Below are 21103 nucleotides of genomic sequence, written 5' to 3' on the forward strand. Positions count from 1 at the left end.
GCTGGTCATGAAGAAACGGTAAGAGAGAGTGAGAGAGGATTCACTGAACATGACTCACAGGAGTGTGTGTGTGTGTGTGTGTGTGTGTGTGAGTTTAATTCTGAGATCATGACAATCTAACCTATCACATGATGGAATGAAATCAAACGGCACGATCTGTTAGTGAATGATGTCCAGTGAATTCTCTCTCAAGGATCATGTTTTTATCAGTGGCTCTTTAAGGGTTTATGTACAGAAATGTTCATGAAAGTCAAATGAATGTTCAGCGTGTTTCACACCGTCCCTTTGATTACTAAAGATGGAATAATTGATCTGATCCGAGTGATAAAAGCTCTCGTGTTGTCTGATGAAATCTTCCGCTTTAGACCCGGAGACAGGAAAACAGTGCAAATATTTCCCAAGCAGAATAAGAAGAAAAGCAAGAGATAAGAGAGAAAATTTATGAAAGGCCTTCTTTTTCTTCCGGACGTTGCTCCGGGCGAGTTTACATTGGATTCAGTGCAAAAACACTTCAGTGGTGTTTGTGAGCTCTGCTTTATATTCTGATAGAGTTTCACCCAAAGCTCTCTATCTCTCTCTCTTCGGGCCTTCAGATGTAAATTGAAGGCAGGGTAAAGTAAATATGTTTTTAATGAGAGTCATTACGCCGCTAGAATAAGGGTATTTGTCTGGATTGATTTTGCTGTTGAGTTTGAGAATGGCCAAACATTTGAAGAGGAATGTCTTCATTCTGCTGACTAGACACGCCAGACGCTTTACGTCTCATCATTTGTATGCATTGCCCAGTAGTTTTTAGCATAATGACCTTGGCATGGCATGTTAAATCTAAATGTAATTTGATGAAATCTATAGGCAGAGACTGAATCGACTGTGAAGATAGACGTGTAATAAAGTCTGAGTGCTGTAAAAACTTCACTAAACTCACCACTTAGCCTGATGGAGCTGATCTAATCTGTCTTTTCTTCTCTCTGTGTCTCTCTTATCTAACACCGCCTCTCACACCTCATGAAAACAAACCGCGGCTTTACTACAGTAACCACTGCTTTACTGTTGGGTTTCATGTAAAACTGTGGTCAATGATAATCTATCCGTATGAAAAACACCTTTAATATAATTAAACCATAGTGGTCATTTTAGTAAGACACAGTTTGACACAAAAGCACATACAGTCTGATGAGTTTGCCTTGTTTTGTATTTATTTTTGACTGTATTCTAATATCAATAAACATTCCACATTTTTGTGTAAATCATTCATTAAACACAAACACGATGTAGAATATAATCTCACACAGCCTCAGATTAAATACAGAGACTGTAATCATAGTCTATTGTCACGGCCCTGCCCACAGGCTCCGCCCACAGCCCGGCCTCACATCGCGGGGCTCGAGGTCACATGTGTCACCATGTCAGGTTTTGTTCATTTATCTATATTTTCAGACATTAATATATTTTACGTTTCTTTCCTTCCATTTCATTCCCTCCCCCTCCACCCGTCCCACCCGCTCAGCAGAAGATCCTCTTACTCCTACACTTACTACCTGTAAGTAATACACTTTGTGCACACCTCTAGTTGCCGTGCTGTCTTTCTCGCCTCTTCTGATATCACATGCATGAATCTAATCCAGTGACCTCCGTCCTCCTGTCAAACTGCAGAGCGTCAGCTCCAGTGATGATGTGAAACACAAGAATGGTGGTAATGATTCTCTCTTTGGTTCTGGAGTTTGAAGGGAGGACCGAAACACTTTTTACTGATATATGCTGATATATGAATGATAAATTCCCTTAGAGTTGAAGAAATATTCACTTCAGTCCTTTCATTCATATACGTCTTCTTTTATGTTCTGCACATGTTTATATCTCACTTCTTTTCTGCATGTGAGTCTGATTGCTGCATGTCAATTCATCATGTCTCACACACACACACACTCTTCCTCTCACAGACCATCCGATTGGCTCTTGGCACTGTTTGAGATGTGACATGATGAACATTTAAATGTACCGTGATGTTGAAATCAAACACAGAAATGATTGTAAGTGTGAGAATCTGATGAAGAGTTAAATGGTTAATCAGATGAAATAAACCTCTGACAAACATCAGATTTATTCTTAAGCACATTTAAAGCTGCCTGACGTAACTTTCACCTCAATCACTAAATCAACTAATCAATAGATCAAGTGTCCTGCAGAGCTGAACCCCAGCATGTTCTCTTGTTGTCATATTATCTTGAAGACTTTGATCAGTTGATTCAGATGTGTTTGATGACGCTGATCTCTTCAGGACACTAGATCTCCAGGTGCACGACTGAGCACCAGAAAAACTGACCACTTCCTGCAGAATTTGACCGGACAGCTCAACACATAAACCATTATTATAAGTTGACTGATGTGAATCACTTTTGAACACTGATTGTTTACTTGGTCAATACTGGATAAAAATTTTTTAGAAACAAAAGTTATGTATTGCAGCTTTAAACAGATTCAAGGAGTGAGTGAGTGAGTGAGTGAGTGAGTGAGTGAGTGAGTGAGTGAGTGAGTGAGTGAGCAACAGAGTGAGTGAGTGAGTGAGTGAGTGAGTGAGTGAGCAACAGAGTGAGTGAGTGAGTGAGTGAGTGAGTGAGTGAGTGAGTGAGCAACAGAGTGAGTGAGTGAGTGAGTGAGTGAGTGAGTGAGCAACAGAGTGAGTGAGTGAGTGAGTGAGTGAGCGAGCGACAGAGTGAGTGAGTGAGTCAGTGATTGAGTGAGCAACAGAGTGAGTGAGTGAGTGAGTGAGCAACAGAGTGAGTGAGTGAGTGAGTGAGTGAGTGAGTGAGTGAGTGAGTGAGTGAGCAACAGAGTGAGTGAGTGAGTGAGTGAGTGAGTGAGTGAGTGAGTGAGTGAGTGAGTGAGTGAGCAACAGAGTGAGTGAGTGAGTGAGTGAGTGAGGTAGTGAGTGAGTGAGTGAGTGAGTGAGTGAGTGAGTGAGTGAGTGAGTGAGGTAGTGAGTTTGTAAGTGAGCAACAGAGTGAGTGAGTGAGTGAGTGAGGTAGTGAGTCAGTGAGTGAGCGACAGACTGAGTGAGTGAGCAACAGAGTGAGTGAGTCAGTGAGTGAGTGAGTGAGTGAGTGAGCAACAGAGTGAGCGAGTGAGTGAGTGAGTGAGTGAGTGAGCGACAGACTGAGTGAGTGAGCAACAGAGTGACTGAGTCAGTGAGTGAGCAACAGAGTGAGCGAGTGAGTGAGTGAGTGAGCGAGCGACAGAGTGAGTGAGTGAGTCAGTGATTGAGTGAGCAACAGAGTGAGTGAGTGAGTGAGTGAGTGAGTGAGCAACAGAGTGAGTGAGTGAGTGAGTGAGCGAGCGACAGAGTGAGTGAGTGAGTCAGTGATTGAGTGAGCAACAGAGTGAGTGAGTCAGTGAGTGAGTGAGCAACAGAGTGAGCGAGTGAGCGAGTGAGTGAGTGAGTGAGTGAGTGAGTGAGCGACAGACTGAGTGAGTGAGCAACAGAGTGAGCGAGTGAGTGAGTGAGTGAGTGAGTGAGTGAGCGACAGACTGAGTGAGTGAGCAACAGAGTGAGTGAGTCAGTGAGTGAGCAACAGAGTGAGCGAGTGAGTGAGTGAGTGAGCGAGCGACAGAGTGAGTGAGTGAGTCAGTGATTGAGTGAGCAACAGAGTGAGTGAGTGAGCAACAGAGTGAGTGAGTGAGTGAGTGAGTGAGTGAGCGAGCGACAGAGTGAGTGAGTGAGTCAGTGATTGAGTGAGCAACAGAGTGAGTGAGTCAGTGAGTGAGTGAGCAACAGAGTGAGCGAGTGAGTGAGTGAGTGAGTGAGTGAGTGAGTGAGTGAGCGACAGACTGAGTGAGTGAGTGAGCAACAGAGTGAGTGAGTCAGTGAGTGAGCAACAGAGTGAGCGAGTGAGTGAGTGAGTGAGTGAGTGAGCAACAGAGTGAGTGAGTCAGTGAGTGAGTGAGTGAGTGAGTGAGTGAGTGAGCAACAGAGTGAGCGAGTGAGTGAGTGAGTGAGTGAGTGAGTGAGTGAGTGAGTGAGTGAGTGAGTGAGCGACAGACTGAGTGAGTGAGCAACAGAGTGACTGAGTCAGTGAGTGAGCAACAGAGTGAGCGAGTGAGTGAGTGAGTGAGCGAGCGACAGAGTGAGTGAGTGAGTCAGTGATTGAGTGAGCAACAGAGTGAGTGAGTGAGTGAGTGAGTGAGTGAGTGAGTGAGTGAGCAACAGAGTGAGTGAGTGAGTGAGTGAGTGAGTGAGTGAGTGAGTGAGTGAGTGAGTGAGCGAGCGACAGAGTGAGTGAGTGAGTCAGTGATTGAGTGAGCAACAGAGTGAGTGAGTCAGTGAGTGAGTGAGTGAGTGAGTGAGCAACAGAGTGAGCGAGTGAGCGAGTGAGTGAGTGAGTGAGTGAGTGAGTGAGCGACAGACTGAGTGAGTGAGCAACAGAGTGAGCGAGTGAGTGAGTGAGTGAGTGAGTGAGCGACAGACTGAGTGAGTGAGCAACAGAGTGAGTGAGTCAGTGAGTGAGCAACAGAGTGAGCGAGTGAGTGAGTGAGTGAGCGAGCGACAGAGTGAGTGAGTGAGTCAGTGATTGAGTGAGCAACAGAGTGAGTGAGTGAGTGAGTGAGTGAGCAACAGAGTGAGTGAGTGAGTGAGTGAGTGAGTGAGTGAGTGAGTGAGTGAGCGAGCGACAGAGTGAGTGAGTGAGTCAGTGATTGAGTGAGCAACAGAGTGAGTGAGTCAGTGAGTGAGTGAGTGAGTGAGTGAGCAACAGAGTGAGCGAGTGAGTGAGTGAGTGAGTGAGTGAGTGAGTGAGTGAGTGAGTGAGTGAGTGAGTCAGTGAGTGAGCAACAGAGTGAGCGAGTGAGTGAGTGAGTGAGTGAGCGAGCGACAGAGTGAGTGAGTGAGTCAGTGATTGAGTGAGCAACAGAGTGAGTGAGTGAGTGAGTGAGTGAGTGAGTGAGCAACAGAGTGAGTGAGTGAGTGAGTGAGTGAGTGAGTGAGTGAGTGAGTGAGTGAGCGAGTGAGTGAGCGACAGACTGAGTGAGTGAGCAACAGAGTGAGTGAGTGAGTGAGTGAGTGAGTGAGTGAGTGAGTGAGCGACAGACTGAGTGAGTGAGCAACAGAGTGAGTGAGTCAGTGAGTGAGCAACAGAGTGAGCGAGTGAGTGAGTGAGTGAGTGAGTGAGTGAGTGAGCGAGCGACAGAGTGAGTGAGTGAGTCAGTGATTGAGTGAGCAACAGAGTGAGTGAGTGAGTGAGTGAGCAACAGAGTGAGTGAGTGAGCGAGCGAGCACGAAACACTGAACATAAATCCTGGTTCTTGTCATGATTATAACTATAGAAGTTGTAATTGTGGATAAAACTAGAAAGAAAAAAGGAGCAAATATTCGGTGAGGAAACCTCAATATTTGTAAAGTGCTTGAATGTATTTTGTAGTACAATAAAGAATGTGAGTCATGTTAAATAAGAGAGCACTGAGCAGATTTGTTGTGAATGTAAAAGTGAAGACAGGCCAGTTTGTCATCATGTCAGCAGAGACGGAGCTCATGTAAAGACTTCACATAAACCATCATACTAAAACACGACTCTCTCTCTCTGTGGCTGGTTTAACTGGGGCAATCTACAGAGCAGGAGCGCTTAATTAAATCCTTCACTGAGGCCTCACGCAGAACAAGAAACAAATTAATTGCAACAAGAGGGCGAGCATTTGTCTCGGCTGACAGATTCTGCGCTGTGGAGGAAGGAGAGAGAGAGAGCGCGAGAGAGAGAGAGACAGAGAGAGAGAGAGAGAGAGACATTTTCTCTGTGGTCTCAGGGCGAGACGCCCGACTTCGCCCTCTGATGCAGATAATAGGGTAACGCTGTGATCCACCAATCAGACGGCTGTTTACAGGAGATAGTAATGACATGAGATGAGGTAGCAGACGTTTTGAGAATGACTCGATAATTCAATTACACTCTGATTAAACATTATTAATGAGTGCATCAAACACACCTGCACATTTAACATCCTCTTCCCAGAGGAAATGTGAGCGACAGACTGAGTGAGTGAGCAACAGAGTGAGTGAGTGAGTGAGTGAGTGAGTGAGCGACAGACTGATTGAGTGAGCAACAGAGTGAGTGAGTCAGTGAGTGAGTGAGTGAGTGAGTGAGCAACAGAGTGAGCGAGTGAGTGAGTGAGTGAGTGAGTGAGTGAGTGAGTGAGTCAGTGAGTGAGCAACAGAGTGAGCGAGTGAGTGAGTGAGTGAGTGAGCGAGCGACAGAGTGAGTGAGTGAGTCAGTGATTGAGTGAGCAACAGAGTGAGTGAGTGAGTGAGTGAGTGAGTGAGTGAGCAACAGAGTGAGTGAGTGAGTGAGTGAGTGAGTGAGCGAGTGAGTGAGCGACAGACTGAGTGAGTGAGCAACAGAGTGAGTGAGTGAGTGAGTGAGTGAGTGAGCGACAGACTGAGTGAGTGAGCAACAGAGTGAGTGAGTCAGTGAGTGAGCAACAGAGTGAGCGAGTGAGTGAGTGAGTGAGTGAGTGAGTGAGTGAGTGAGTGAGTGAGCAACAGAGTGAGCGAGTGAGTGAGTGAGTGAGTGAGCGAGTGAGTGAGTGAGTGAGTGAGTGAGTGAGTCAGTGAGTGAGCAACAGAGTGAGCGAGTGAGTGAGTGAGTGAGTGAGTGAGTGAGTGAGTGAGTGAGTGAGTGAGTGAGTGAGTGAGTGAGTGAGTGAGCAACAGAGTGAGCGAGTGAGTGAGTGAGTGAGTGAGTGAGCAACAGAGTGAGTGAGTGAGTGAGTGAGTGAGCGAGCGACAGAGTGAGTGAGTGAGTCAGTGATTGAGTGAGCAACAGAGTGAGTGAGTGAGTGAGTGATTGAGTGAGCAACAGAGTGAGTGAGTCAGTGAGTGAGTGAGTGAGTGAGTGAGCAACAGAGTGAGCGAGTGAGTGAGTGAGTGAGTGAGTGAGTGAGTGAGTGAGTGAGTGAGTCAGTGAGTGAGCAACAGAGTGAGCGAGTGAGTGAGTGAGTGAGTGAGTGAGCGAGTGAGTGAGCGACAGACTGAGTGAGTGAGCAACAGAGTGAGTGAGTGAGTGAGTGAGTGAGTGAGTGAGCGACAGACTGAGTGAGTGAGCAACAGAGTGAGTGAGTCAGTGAGTGAGCAACAGAGTGAGCGAGTGAGTGAGTGAGTGAGTGAGTGAGTGAGTGAGTGAGCGAGCGACAGAGTGAGTGAGTGAGTCAGTGATTGAGTGAGCAACAGAGTGAGTGAGTGAGTGAGTGAGCAACAGAGTGAGTGAGTGAGCGAGCGAGCACGAAACACTGAACATAAATCCTGGTTCTTGTCATGATTATAACTATAGAAGTTGTAATTGTGGATAAAACTAGAAAGAAAAAAGGAGCAAATATTCGGTGAGGAAACCTCAATATTTGTAAAGTGCTTGAATGTATTTTGTAGTACAATAAAGAATGTGAGTCATGTTAAATAAGAGAGCACTGAGCAGATTTGTTGTGAATGTAAAAGTGAAGACAGGCCAGTTTGTCATCATGTCAGCAGAGACGGAGCTCATGTAAAGACTTCACATAAACCATCATACTAAAACACGACTCTCTCTCTCTGTGGCTGGTTTAACTGGGGCAATCTACAGAGCAGGAGCGCTTAATTAAATCCTTCACTGAGGCCTCACGCAGAACAAGAAACAAATTAATTGCAACAAGAGGGCGAGCATTTGTCTCGGCTGACAGATTCTGCGCTGTGGAGGAAGAGAGAGAGAGAGAGGCGAGAGAGAGAGAGACAGAGAGAGAGAGAGACATTTTCTCTGTGGTCTCAGGGCGAGACGCCCGACTTCGCCCTCTGATGCAGATAATAGGGTAACGCTGTGATCCACCAATCAGACGGCTGTTTACAGGAGATAGTAATGACATGAGATGAGGTAGCAGACGTTTTGAGAATGACTCGATAATTCAATTACACTCTGATTAAACATTATTAATGAGTGCATCAAACACACCTGCACATTTAACATCCTCTTCCCAGAGGAAATGTGACTTATAAAGCACAAATATCACGAGTCTGAAACTACATCAGTGTTTCCATGAAGTGAGTGAGACAGATGGACGTCTGTTGTTCTGTTAACACTGTCAGGTGACGTGAAGGATCACTCAAACAGAAGATGAGGGTCAGAGGTCAGATCTGTTCCGTCCGTGTGTGATTGTTTGTTAAATCATTTCTGATTCTTGTGTTGTGGAGTGAACGCGAGTGATTTCAGTGAGTCTGTTGAATGGATGTCAGTTGGTGGTACTGATGTGAGAACAGACGCTTTCATTAAACCGTCAACTTATTACATCTTGATATTCTTCACATCATATGATCCTTCATACCACATCATCTCTGATTACATTTCTCTCTTTATTAGGTTTATTGTTGTGGCGAGAAGTCAAAGCTGTCATTTAAATTCACCAGATCTTATTGTGAAATGATGGAACAGTTTTGGAGAAGCGTGTTGTTTTTTAGTATGCAGATGTGTTGGTGTGAAAGCGGTGCATGCTGGGAGCTTGTCACATGTCTGGATGTCAGAGGAAATGTGCAGGTGACCTCTGTATCTGCGGGGAAATGCATTTGATGAGCCGCTGACAGCTCATGTAAAGCTTCACTGCTCATATCAATGAGTCTAGAACATCACCACTCACACATACTAATACAACACATCACGTGTGTTTATATGAAACTCTTCAAACCAAGTGAACAGGGATTCAGTTGCTTTTATTCTGCATGAGACCACATACAGTCCTGGTCAAAAGTGATGCGTAACGTTAGAAAACTTGACTCTTTATTCAGATGCATGTCGTGTCGTAGTTGAAAGGGTTTGGCAAAAATGACACAAAACACGAGTCAGGTAGTATGACAATAAAACAAAAACAAGCTATTCACAACTGATCAAATTCAGTGTTTGATTTATTTACACTGATTATTTTTGTTAGAATATTAGAATAAAAGTCATATTCTCTCACACGCTTTTTGTCAAATCATTGATTTTTTAATAAGTAGCTATAGTTTAGTGTTTTATTTGTTTTGTACCAAAAAGTTCATAATCTTTATAGTGGTTTAGTTTTAATGTGTTTAGTGTTTAGTTTTAATTGAATCTTATCGGTCAAATGTTGTAGAAATAGGACCTCCAGACATCACTTTTGGCCACTTCTACTGTACATCTATACCATAGATTTTAGTTTCTGTTGATGCTAATAAATTGCAAGAATAAGTGAATTTCAAGCACATTGCTTTTGGTCGCTTGGTGGCTATTTAGGCTACTCTAGATTGGTTTCATTGTAAGTAGAATAAGTGACTCCAGAGCTCAATATTCTGTGTGAGGTGTCGGCCGGAGCAAACACACAGATTTCTCTCTGTAAATGTGTTTTCTGTGTGTAATGGGTGGGATGTGCGGATGGAGAGCGGCGCTCAAGGGTACATCTGGCACTCGTCTCTCCAGGGGCTGAAGCCATCAGCGCTCCCGACCGCGCCGAGCTCGGCAGGGGCTTTTATTTATGTCTCTCTCTCTCAGAAAAACACAGAAACTTACTTGTGTTTAAAAGAGCCTTTTAGCGGCTCCACGAGCGCACGTCCGCTCTGTCTGCAGGGGTGCAGGTTCAACTTCAGATAGATGTGTTTACAGGCGGATTGCTTTTGAAGAAATGAAATAAAAAAAAAGAGAAATGGACGGGTCTGTTGGGACGGTGACTAAAGTAGCCCACCGGCATTAGATATGCATGCTCGCTGAATCACCGCTGTGTGTTGAGAGAAAACACCACGGGAAGGTTAGTGTGTACTTGCTGTTTCACTTTCTGCTGTCCTGACATGGTTGGAGGCTATTTCCATGAAAAGATAGTACAGAGATTGTGTTCTCAAACTTTACCACTCAAACTTTCACTAAACCGAAGCTTCAAGGTATCTTTAGAAAATGATTATTCATGGAGTTCATGGATACGAACACTGTTTTCATCAAAGAGTTTCTGTGATGTGTAAGAGTGAATCTCACCCGCCAGCTCATATATGAAACATTTGCAGTATACATTATATACAGTGCTATGTGTGTAGTGTACAGTAACACATCTTGATGTATTATTGGGCTTAGGAGATCCTCAATTAGGCTTCTCTTGTCTCATGTCAAGTGAAATGTGTGTTTTTCTCTGAGCTGGACTTGTTTTTGTGAGATTTTCTGTGAAATGAAGAGCGCAGCAGTGAGACCTCATGCAGACGTCTGTGAAGCTGTGACTCTCTCTCTCTCTCTCTCTCTCGCTCGCTCATCTGAAGTGATGCGTTTCCTCTCAGCTGCTCACTCAGCATCAACTTCCTGTGTCAGGATTGATAACCGCGACTCTGCCGCCGATCTGTCGCTTGTCATTTTCAGCCGTAGGGTTGAGGAGGTTTGGGGTGGATGTTTCCAGGAAAGATCAACTTCACTTTTACACTAGTGAGAAATGAACCAGTCTGATCTGGATTACACTGGTTTTATTGATTCACTTCTTTACGTTTATTCATTCAGCAGATGCTTTTATCCAAATGACTTCCAAGTGTACATGTTGTGTTAAGAGTTCACAATAAGTGTAGTGTCAATAAAGTGTGTTTACTTGTGAGAATAGAGTTGATGTCGCCCATATTTCATATACACTTATTACAGAACCAGATTAAGAATATTGTCATATTTTCAATTAGCTATATTTGTATATATTCTTTTATTATTTGACTTTTTAGTCATTTCAGTTCATTGTCAAGGCAGCATTTCTAACTGATGTTTAGTTGAAGTTTTTCTTATAATATTTGATAGACTTCACAGAAATGCTTTAATAGTTGTAGTTAGTGATAATGATTGTGTGTGTGTGTAAACACAAGATCTTTAAATCACTGTTCTGACAGTGTTCTCAGTTTATCTCCGCAGACGGTGAATCGTATGTGTGCGTGTGAAGGAAACAGTTAAGTGATTAGCTTCCTGTGGGGTGTTGAACAGCAGCGGGGGTGCCGCTCACCATATGGACCAGAACCGAATAAACAAGATTGATTCAGAGTCACTTGCTGCGGGAGAGATTCGTTCGCTCGGGGTCGTCGATTAACACGGGTCACGCTGGGCGAGTTCAAGGGTCACCTGCGGCTTTTTCCCTTTAAATCATTATACAGACACAGAGAAACACAATTATATCCCTCAGAGTTTAATTCCGCTTCTGTTTTGTGTCAGCGGGATGCACAATCATTCTGGATTCTTTTTGTTTGATCAGTGTTCTTTAACCCGAGTGTGTAACATCAGTCTCTCCCGCTGTCATCTCCTGAGCGTCTGCACACGTTCATTTGTTTTGAAGTGAACGACAGGTCGGACACAAATCTGTGCAAATATGAGCGGCCAATTTATAAGATGACAAGAACGGTACGTTTTACTCCTCGACGTGTGCGGCTGTGAAGGGAGATCTTTGAAGTGTTCTTTCTGGTAGATTTGAAGAATTGTGAAGATAAAGCTGGAATCTGATCGCTGTGCTTTAAATCTCAGTATTGTACAGAAGAAAGAACACCTGGGCGTTATGATCATCTATATATATTTAATTATAATGTTGAACTTTTAGAATAAACTTGAGGCTTAAATAAAGAAAATATAGAGTGTAAACCATATATGATGTGCAGTAAGACAATCTATAGAATATTATGTAAGTAAATGAGAATAAACAGTGAAAGAATAAGAGCATGAAGCTGATGGACGGTAGTTGTGGGCTGTGGGTGTAGTTTTGTGTTTGGTTGAGATTCGGTCAGCAGATCTGAGCTGATGTAACTGGACCTTGAGAAATGTCACATGACAAATATTGCCATCATGACATCAGCATCAAATGATTTCTGCTGCAACACATTCTTCCCGTTTATTTATTTTCTCCTTAAAAGTTCAGAGCCGAACCTGCCAGCTCTCGGATGAATCACAACATTACAAAAAATGTAAAAAAAGATTTATCTCATGAATCAATTATTACATATTCACATTATATATATATATATATAGAAGTCGTTTATGTGAATAATCTGATGATGTCGTTCATGAAAACACTTTGAGTGGTTTTTCAGGGTTCAGCGAAAGGAAATGTGACCATGATTTTATTATAGTAAAAGTGAAGTAACCGTGAGTGTGAGTGATTACCTGTAATATTACTGTAATTTACCTGGAAATATCTTGGTTTCTATGATGGGAATTTCTGTGATGTGAACTGTGTGTGTGTGCGTGCGTGCACCTAAAAGCCCTTGCGGAGCGATGGCAAGCATCCATCTTTTTTCCATTTGTAAAAGCTGCGATTGCCGTGACCTTCAGCAGTGAAACACACCACACACAGAAATGGACCGACTCTCATTTATTTATGTTTAATGTGCAGAAGGTTTGGCCGAGCAACCGGGCTCTGTTTTAGACCACTTAATGCTGGGTGGGATCTATCCACTCGCTGCTGAGGGTTCCATTAAAGATACGATCTCCCCGCCGGCAGACCCCTGAGACCCTGAACCGAGACAGAGAGAGAGAGAGAGAGAGAGAGAGAAGAGCTGGAAGTAAAATACAAAACAGGAGAGGTTGAACGCTCTGGGGAGTTTTCTGCATTAAAGCTTCTATTGATGCATTAGTGAAGCTGTGGGTTCAGGTGGATTGATCGGAGATTTATGAAGCTTGTGTCGACCCTGCACTGGACCGAGATTTGACAAAAATAAATGTAGATTGTAGACGTGAAATCATTTGGATTCAAGTTGATTTGATGAGAGATGTTTGAGTTCATATTGAGATCTTCAAGAATATTGACTATAATGGCAGAGGAATTGTTTTAGGAGAAATATCTGAGACTCAAGGAAAAGTTTCCTGTGAATCTGATTGATCATTGAGAGATTAAGGATATGTTCCAGTGCTGTTGTTCAGTAGAGATGTGTTGTAGTTATGTTGCATCATTCTCTCACATGATGAATGAAGACAGCAGATCCTGTCTCACACGCTCCTGTAATTAATGTTGAAGATGGTGAGACAGGTCTGTGAGCAGCTGTTTCCACAGTCCATATCTCAGGTGTCTCACTGAAGCGTCGCGCTGCCCGAGGCAAGACGCAGAACTGTGTGTGTGTGTGTGCAGTTCATCAGCATCTCTCTGGGGACACTAGAGTCACTTTCTGTTCATTCCGACAGCATCTCTCTGGAGTGAACATTAGTCAGAGAGTCACAGGTATCTCTGGTCTTTCCTCCTCTCACGTGAAATCTCACCCGTCTCTTCCACAAACCGCATGCGATGAAGTTGTGCATTTAATGATCTTAAGAATGAAAATGATGAATGGAAATATGATTTATGAAATGCAATGCAATCTGTTATATATCAATTCTTTTTTAACACTGTTTTTTTCTGTTTTTTATTGCTCCCTTCAATACTTTTCATTGGTTAAATATTCACAAAACACACAGACAAACAAGAAGAGTGACCAATCATAAAAAATGGAGATATGAGGTTTCCATCCAACCGTGATGATATGTTTGTTTATGTACAAAAAAAGGTTCTTCGATGCCACAGAGGGACATTTTGGTGCCATAAAGAACCTTTAACAACTGTTTCAAAAAAGGATCTTCAGATTATAAAAATGTTTCTTTAAAGAGCCCTTGACTGAATGGTTCTTGAATGGTTAACCCAACATGGCTCTTCTATGGCATCGCTGTGAAGCACCTTTCTTTTGAAGAGTGTAAAGTATAAATACTGTATGTTTATATAGCACATACTCTTTGTGGTGTATTGCTTTAATAAACAGGTCATATAAAATGATGAGTTTGTGTTATTATACAGGAAACTGGCAAAGAAGCGCAAGGAGACGTTGAGCAGCACGCGTCAGGAGATGACAGTGATGGTGAACTCAATGGATAAGAGTTACACTGAACAGGGCACCAGCTGTGATGAAGCCATTTCATTCATGGACACACACAATCTCAATGGAAGACGTAAGTTTACTCACATCAGGAATCTGTCATATATAGATTGATCCTTACAGTGACACTAAAGGACAGAAAACTGTGCATCAGACTGTGATTGACAGTTATAACCCTCCGGTCCGCTGACACAGCAGATCTCGAGAGCCCCGCCCATTCTTAACCGGACCAATCAGATCACGTGTCTGTCAGCGTCTGCGGGTCTTAACTAAAGAGGGATGTGTGTGTGTGTGTGTGTGTGTGTGTGGATGACAGAATGTGCAGTGTGATGTGCGACATCATGCTACTGATGTGTCAGTGTGTGTGAAGTGTCCGCTGAACAGGAATAAATAAATAAACACCAGCTCTTCACATTCAGCGGAGACCTGCTGTCTGCCTCTCGACAGCTCTGATTGACACGCGAAACACGCATGACTTCATCACGACAGACACGAGCGTTTGAGTTGAATATCCAGTTGTATTGGTGTGTCGCTCTGAAACATTCGTATGATCGCCATCCTCACGTGTTGATGTATGTTCAGTATAATAATATACAGGCGTAAACTCTCTGAATGCTTCTCTTTCTTCGTCTGCTCATTTTTGTTTCCTGCTCTTTTTGTTTTGGCTAAAAGCTGTTTCCTCGCCGTCCTCCTTTACCATGAAGACTAACACGCTGACCACCTCCGTGCCAAACTCCTATTACCCAGGTAAAGCTCAAGGTGTCCATCACTTCCTGCTGGCTTTCCGACCATCACATCTGCATGACTTACACTGAAGACCCCACGAGCTGTTAACTTTCTCTTTTGTTTGTTAACGTGTACTCTTTCTTCTTGACTAACAGCACACAGACGTGTGTCTCATGTGTTTGTGTGTAATGAAAAGCCTTCTTCTTTGTCTTCTCCTCTCTTCTGTAAACCTGTCGTCTTTGGGCCGCTGGCAGACCCCTTTGTGCCGACTGCAATCTTAGGTGAGAAACCTCTCGTTTGTGTTTGCACACATCACACAGAGTGTTGAGTTTGTTTGGTGTGGATGACAGACAGACGGAGGTAAAAGACGCTCATTCATACCTGCCTGCTTGACTCTTCTCTGTGAGATCCGAGGGTTTAAACCCCCCGACCGAAGCTTCCGCCCATCCCATCCGCATTGCGTGTGGTGCGTGTGACGTCACGTCTGTCTGTGACCTCTCATGTGCATGGACAGATGATGTGGACCGGATGAGGGGGGAGAGAGAGTGTGCCGCAGACAGACAGAAGCGCAGTCAGTCAGTTTGAGAAAGTTCACAGGGCGTAACCAGTGTCTGAGAAGAGGGCGTGAGGGTCTTCAAACAAATACCTACATACAGTGATGATCGGACATGTCCAGAAGTATTCTTCCCCGTCCATTCTCTCTCAATCGCTCTAAACCGTAAACTAAATCAAAGGGCGCAGAGATAAATGACAACATTTCACTTTTTAAAGACTGTAAAGGTGTAAGGATCCTTCACACCGAAAAGTCATTATTTATTTATTTAGGTTTTGTAAGCGTCGTCTTCGCTGTGAACGGCTCTTAACTGAGAGAATGATTCAGACACAACGGAGTTCTTATTCCGTGTAGCGTGACATTGAAAAGAATCTGTTTGTTAAGTGAAATGCTTATTGTGTATGGTGCACATTTAAGATTCAACACTGAACTGACTTCACATTCAGAAATCATGTGTTTTTATGGCTACACTCGTAGAGTTGGTCATTTTCTTACTCTGCCAACAAGTCAGTGTTTAAATCTTAATTGGCACGCGGTGAAATGTGAAAAGCGTGTGCTACATAAACGTGAGGATTGTGAAGTCGATTTGGCCCGGTGTCACGAGACGGCTGAGAGAGAGAGAGAGAGAGAGAGAGAGAGACAGTCGCTCTTAATGTGTTAGCTGCTCTTGCTTCAAATATCTTGTTGCTTACAGCCTGTTTCCTTCTCTCCCTGTTTTTCTTCACGTTTAACCGGTTACGTACCTCTTAAAAAGTGCCCATTAATGGTAAGTTGTCAATCAGCCCTGTGTTTTATATTGATCTGGGGGTTACTGTCAGTGGGATCTACTTCCCCCCCTCAAACCGTGCCGCCTCTCTCGCATGGCCTTGTGTCGCATTCCGCCCTCCCCGTCCACCTGTGCCGTCATTAGTTAGCATGGCCGTCACCCCGTGGCCGCCCTCTTCATACATGCAGTATGTGACACCCTCACCCACCCTCACGCATCTTCAGCTCTGGTGGCTTCTGGTTTTGGCTCCGCTACTCCCGACCCCTGTTGTGAAGGTGCCACGTCATTTCCATGCCCGTCACCTCCGTAACCCTTCATCCGCCATCTCACCGTCCGCTCCATCTCATTCTGACGTGACCTAGAGAGTTTGTGTGTAGTTGATCAGTACGGACGGAAGTGCGGAAGTGCGGAGTAGAGTGGCCTGACGCTTCCGTTCTCATCTAGGAAGTCTTTCATTCATCCATTTCTTTACGGTGTGCTGCAGACGTCTTGTGTTCTCACGCTTTGTTTTTGTCCCGTTAGATGAGACTCACACGATGAACAGTGAAACCAGCAGTCTGGTTCAGTCTCACACTCATTCCTACAAGAAGCGAGAGGCGGCGGACGTGCCGTATCAGACGGGACAGCTTCATCCGGCCATCCGCGTGGCAGATCTTCTTCAGCACATCACGCAGATGAAGTGTGCCGAGGGATACGGCTTTAAAGAAGAGTACGAGGTGAGTATAAAATGAAAATAAATGATGATGTCATCGTTTACTCCTCTCTCTTTCGGATCTCACAAAAACAACATAAACAGAGAATAATGATTGACATTTCACTCCGTATAGAATAAACAGTATGTATAAAAGGACATGACAAACTGAATCACTTGGATGTGTTTTGTAGCTCTTGTTCAGGTCATGAGTTTTCATGAGTTCAGGTCATCTTTCTGTCTACGAGCAGAGTAAACAATGACAGACGAGTGAAGGATTTCTCTTCATTATTCTTGTATGTGTTGTGTTGGTTTTCACGTTTGGTCACCCGTCAGAATCTCACTGCATGTGAACTGGATTAGTTTTCACTGTGAGCTCGTGTCATCACCACAGCAGGGTCACACGTCTGAACACACAATTTGTTGGGCAATCCTCACGTTGTGTGTGTGTGGTCACTGCATCTGAATAGTTGAGATGTGTCTGTGGCGGGCCGGAGGGCTCGAGTCATTATGGATAAAGATGATCGTTGATTCGAGTTTGAGTTGAGACGCACACCCCCGTCCCTTTCAATGTGAAGTTTCTTGTGTTATTCTGTGTTTCTCTCGTGATCTTGTTGAATGACGGTGAAGAGCTGCTGTGTTTCTGTCAGCATGAACACTAAAATGTTCCCTTATCTCTCCTCTCGTTCATGCTTCTTGTTATTCCATTCATTAACTTGGGAAAAGATTAATGAGGTAAGCAGTCATTTCTGGATATATGTAAGATGTTGTAGTTGCTTGCTAGATGCTAATGGTCAAGCTCCGCCTTAGAACACTACTGACCAATCATTCTTCAGCACCAGTAGATTTAGCTGCGAGTCTGTGGAAGTTACGCCGGATTTGAAAGTATATATTTAGTAATGTGCGCAGAGAGGATACACAGGGTGTTCATGTTGATGACGTTGTGATGATGTTCCTCATTCCCACATGAAGGTTGATTACATCATTGAAGGTATTTTAGTCAAATTACAGTAATGTAATCAGTTTTTTAATATACTAACATATGAAGCTTTTCTCTGTTCTGTTCTGATTGACAGTCTGCAGTTTATTCACACTCACTTTAGACCAGGGGTTTTCTATTGTATTACACTATGTAAGGCCCCCCTCTACCCAATTTCTACCCAATCAAATATTTTAGAGCAAAAACATTCATCAATTATAAAATATCGGTCATGTTGAGAATCACCATCATTTTCCTGAAAATGACCATCACTCTGTGTAGTAAGTGAGGGGGCGGAGCTGAGTCAGTAGTTTAATGACATATAAATATATATATGCAGTTCACATCAAGAGTTTAATGTCGCTCACATCAGGCAGAATTTTCATTTTAATGAGCCGTATTAAATGAAAACTGTATTTGAACAGTATAGGGGCTTTGACCACATTTCACACATGCTCTTCTTCACCTGACATCACACATGTGCAGTAATCCAGTGTTTTTCCATCTCTGATCTGACTGAAGCATGCTGGGATGCATAAGAATACAGCGAGAGAGAGAGAGAGAGACTGTATGAGTTAGGGTCTTCTGCCGGCTCTATTCCTGCATGTTTTGGCATCTTTCTGAGGGTGTGAAGGTGTTTTTGGCATCAGTATGATCTGGATCTGCTTCTCTTTCTTTAACACCGTTGAGGTTTGTTGTTGATGTTATTTTGAAGCTCTGACGCGTCACGTTCTGCTTCTTTAAGAATCCACATTTCACTTTGATTTTAAGAAAGGGTGGCGTACCTTTGGGCTCATCATTGCACTCTTGAATCTGATTGGCTGATGTTTTGAGCATCAACCAATCACCGCCTTTGGCCTAGAGGGACAGAAAGAGCCTGCAGCTCCCCGCCAGCAATCTCAGCGTCTCCGTCCGTCTCAATCTGCTGTGAAGCTCATTTATTCAGCACCATATTTATATTCCCTCTGATTATTTCCCCATCAAACAAACTCATTTTTCATTTCAGCATCTCTAAAGTTTCTCATCTTTCACATTGTGTCCTGTGTGCTGTTGTGTGTTTGAGCTGCAGTCACAAGACATAAATATAAATGCAGACTGATCCGTGCGTGCGTGCTGAGGTGGTGAACCACTTTAATGTCTCTTTACATAATCCTTCACAGCATCCCAGAGACGTCTGGAGGAGGTCATGTGATCAGCTGTGTGTCTTTAATGTCCGTCACAAACTCTTTTCCTTCTGTCATGTCAATCAGTGAAAAGTGTTTCTGATAAACCTGAGTGTTTGACATCTATTCAGACGCACAGCAAAATGTAAAACTCCCTGTCCAGCTGAGAGAAAAGTTTGATTGATAATCTCAGTCTGAAGGTTCTCTCGACTTCACGTTCGTGAATTAAAAGAAAACTGAAGCTGGAGAACCAAAGATGATTTCCTTGACAAACATCTCACATGATTCATGCTCCGCCTCACCGTAACCATCAACTCACAATCAAAAGATGTGAGCGTCAGTCAGAGGTGTAGTTATTACTGTCATCACGACACAAAGAGACGGATGATGAAGTCATTTGTGTTCGGATGAAGATCATCATCACCAATCACATCATATTGTGTGAGTAGAACACCTGACGGTCACACTTCTGAGGGAGTGAAAGTGCAGAAAGAATCCGCCAGCGTTGAGCTTTATTTTCATAATCTGCTGTAATTGCATCTCTGCCGCGTCCTTCACACACAGAATAAAGATTTCATGACTTTCTGTTTGGGCTGTCTGGTATAATTCAGCGTCTCTCTCTCTCTCTCTCTCTCTCTCTCTTTCTTTCGGTTTATTGTGTGTAAATCCTGCAGTCGACATACACACACAATCCGCACTGGGTTCAGTACATCAGTGAAGTTCTGTCAGAAACATGATAACAACAAGAACACATACAATATATTACAGGTGTCTGTCTTCTTAAAATCATGTATATTTCATATTATATGTATTGAACTTTGATTAAACCAGGAACATAAATAATAGATTCATTTATTTCTTTTTTTACTCTAACTTGGTTGTGATTTTATTGGTGTGATGTTTGTCTTCTGTGTTTCTCTCAGAGCTTCTTTGAAGGTCAGGCGGCACCCTGGGACTCAGCCAAAAAAGATGAGAACAGAATGAAGAATCGCTACGGCAACATCATTGCATGTACGTAAAGAAAGTGCTTGTCAGGACTGTGTGTGTGCGCGCGGTCATAAGAACCAATGCTAATTATTCAAATGCGTTCATGGCAAGTTTCTTCAGAATGTTGCTTTAAGACAAACATTCAACTCCTCACATTGTTCTCAAGAGCCACCAGACACTACGCACGTGTCTTTGAGGAATCAGCCAATCACAGCGCAGGGTGTTTGCGGCCGGGTTCACCACGAGCGCAGTGACGTGTCACATCACATCAGAGAGAGAGAGAGAGAGAGTTAATAATACTTCGTTACATTTATACAGCGCATTTCTGGGTACTCAAAGTGCTTTACATCGAAGGGGGGGGGGTCTCCTCAAGCACCACCAATGTGCAGCATCCACCTGATGATGCAACGGCAGACATATTGCGCCTGAACGCCCATCACACAACACCAGATTATTACTGGAGAAGAGACAGAGACAATAAGTACTTCTAGGGAGGATTAGGAGGCCATGATGATGTATAGAGGCGAATGGGTGGATTTGGGGTTTTAAATGACCACAGAGAGTCAGGACACCAGTTTGATGTCTCATCTGAGTTCAGCTGCTCATGTTGCTGGTGGGTCTTCATCCTGAAGCCGAAGAGTCACGGCTGCGACGCCTTGCTGCTTCTTTAGTCATTGGATCAAGTAACTCCTTACATGAAGCTTGAACAAAAGCTTCAACGACACTCGCCATATTATGCCGCAAGCAATATGCCGTCGGTCAAAACGAAATAAACTTTACACGTCACGAAAAGTTCTAAATCTCAAATTTACAAATAAGAACCTATCAGAGCTTGTTAAAGAAACAAAACCACCCCAGTCCTAACTAATGTAGACCCCTGTCTTCAGCTGACCCAAGACCAGGTATTTATGCCTGTAAATTTGGGAAGACCACCAATTGACAAGCAATCCCCCAAAACTCATCAGTTTATTCCTGAAGAAAACAAGCAATGATCAATTCATTCAATCGACGTATTTGTATTTTCCTAACACTAAACAATGCGACGCAAAGCAACAGATGATGAAAATTAAATAAGCTAATAATTGCGTCCTTCCCATTCCCAAAATCATCTCTTCTCCCCTTTCCCAAAAAGTATGAAGCCCTTGCCAAACGCAAACCATAATCCAAATACAATTGAAGAGTTTGGTTCCAAAGTGAGATAACTAAAACATTTAAAAAATAAAGTTTATTTATTGTGTATTCCAATGAATATCAATCAAAAGCATTTGGTTTGTTTTGATTTAAGCCATAAAAACTGAATAAACACAATAAAACATGATAACATAATACACATTTTGGATCCCAACTCTTCAATTATTAAATCCTTTTTTGACGACGAGATTCCAATTG

The 21103-nt window shown here is 43.4% G+C and overlaps 1 protein-coding gene across 1 annotated transcript in view; it reads left to right on the forward strand.

Annotated features, from left to right (window-relative positions):
* Positions 1-21103, forward strand: part of LOC306912080 (receptor-type tyrosine-protein phosphatase mu-like) — an 89273-nt gene that overhangs the window by 48784 nt on the left and 19386 nt on the right. The window contains exons 13-18 of the mRNA XM_079487949.1: positions 1438-1540; positions 13771-13922; positions 14522-14596; positions 14830-14856; positions 16417-16610; positions 19651-19738. Coding sequence (XP_079344075.1) covers positions 1438-1540; positions 13771-13922; positions 14522-14596; positions 14830-14856; positions 16417-16610; positions 19651-19738 — 639 coding nt within the window. The remainder of the gene's footprint in view (positions 1-1437; positions 1541-13770; positions 13923-14521; positions 14597-14829; positions 14857-16416; positions 16611-19650; positions 19739-21103) is intronic.

This window comes from Barbatula barbatula, assembly GCF_947034865.1.
Source record: "Barbatula barbatula genome assembly, chromosome: 23".
Lineage (NCBI taxonomy): Eukaryota > Metazoa > Chordata > Actinopteri > Cypriniformes > Nemacheilidae > Barbatula > Barbatula barbatula.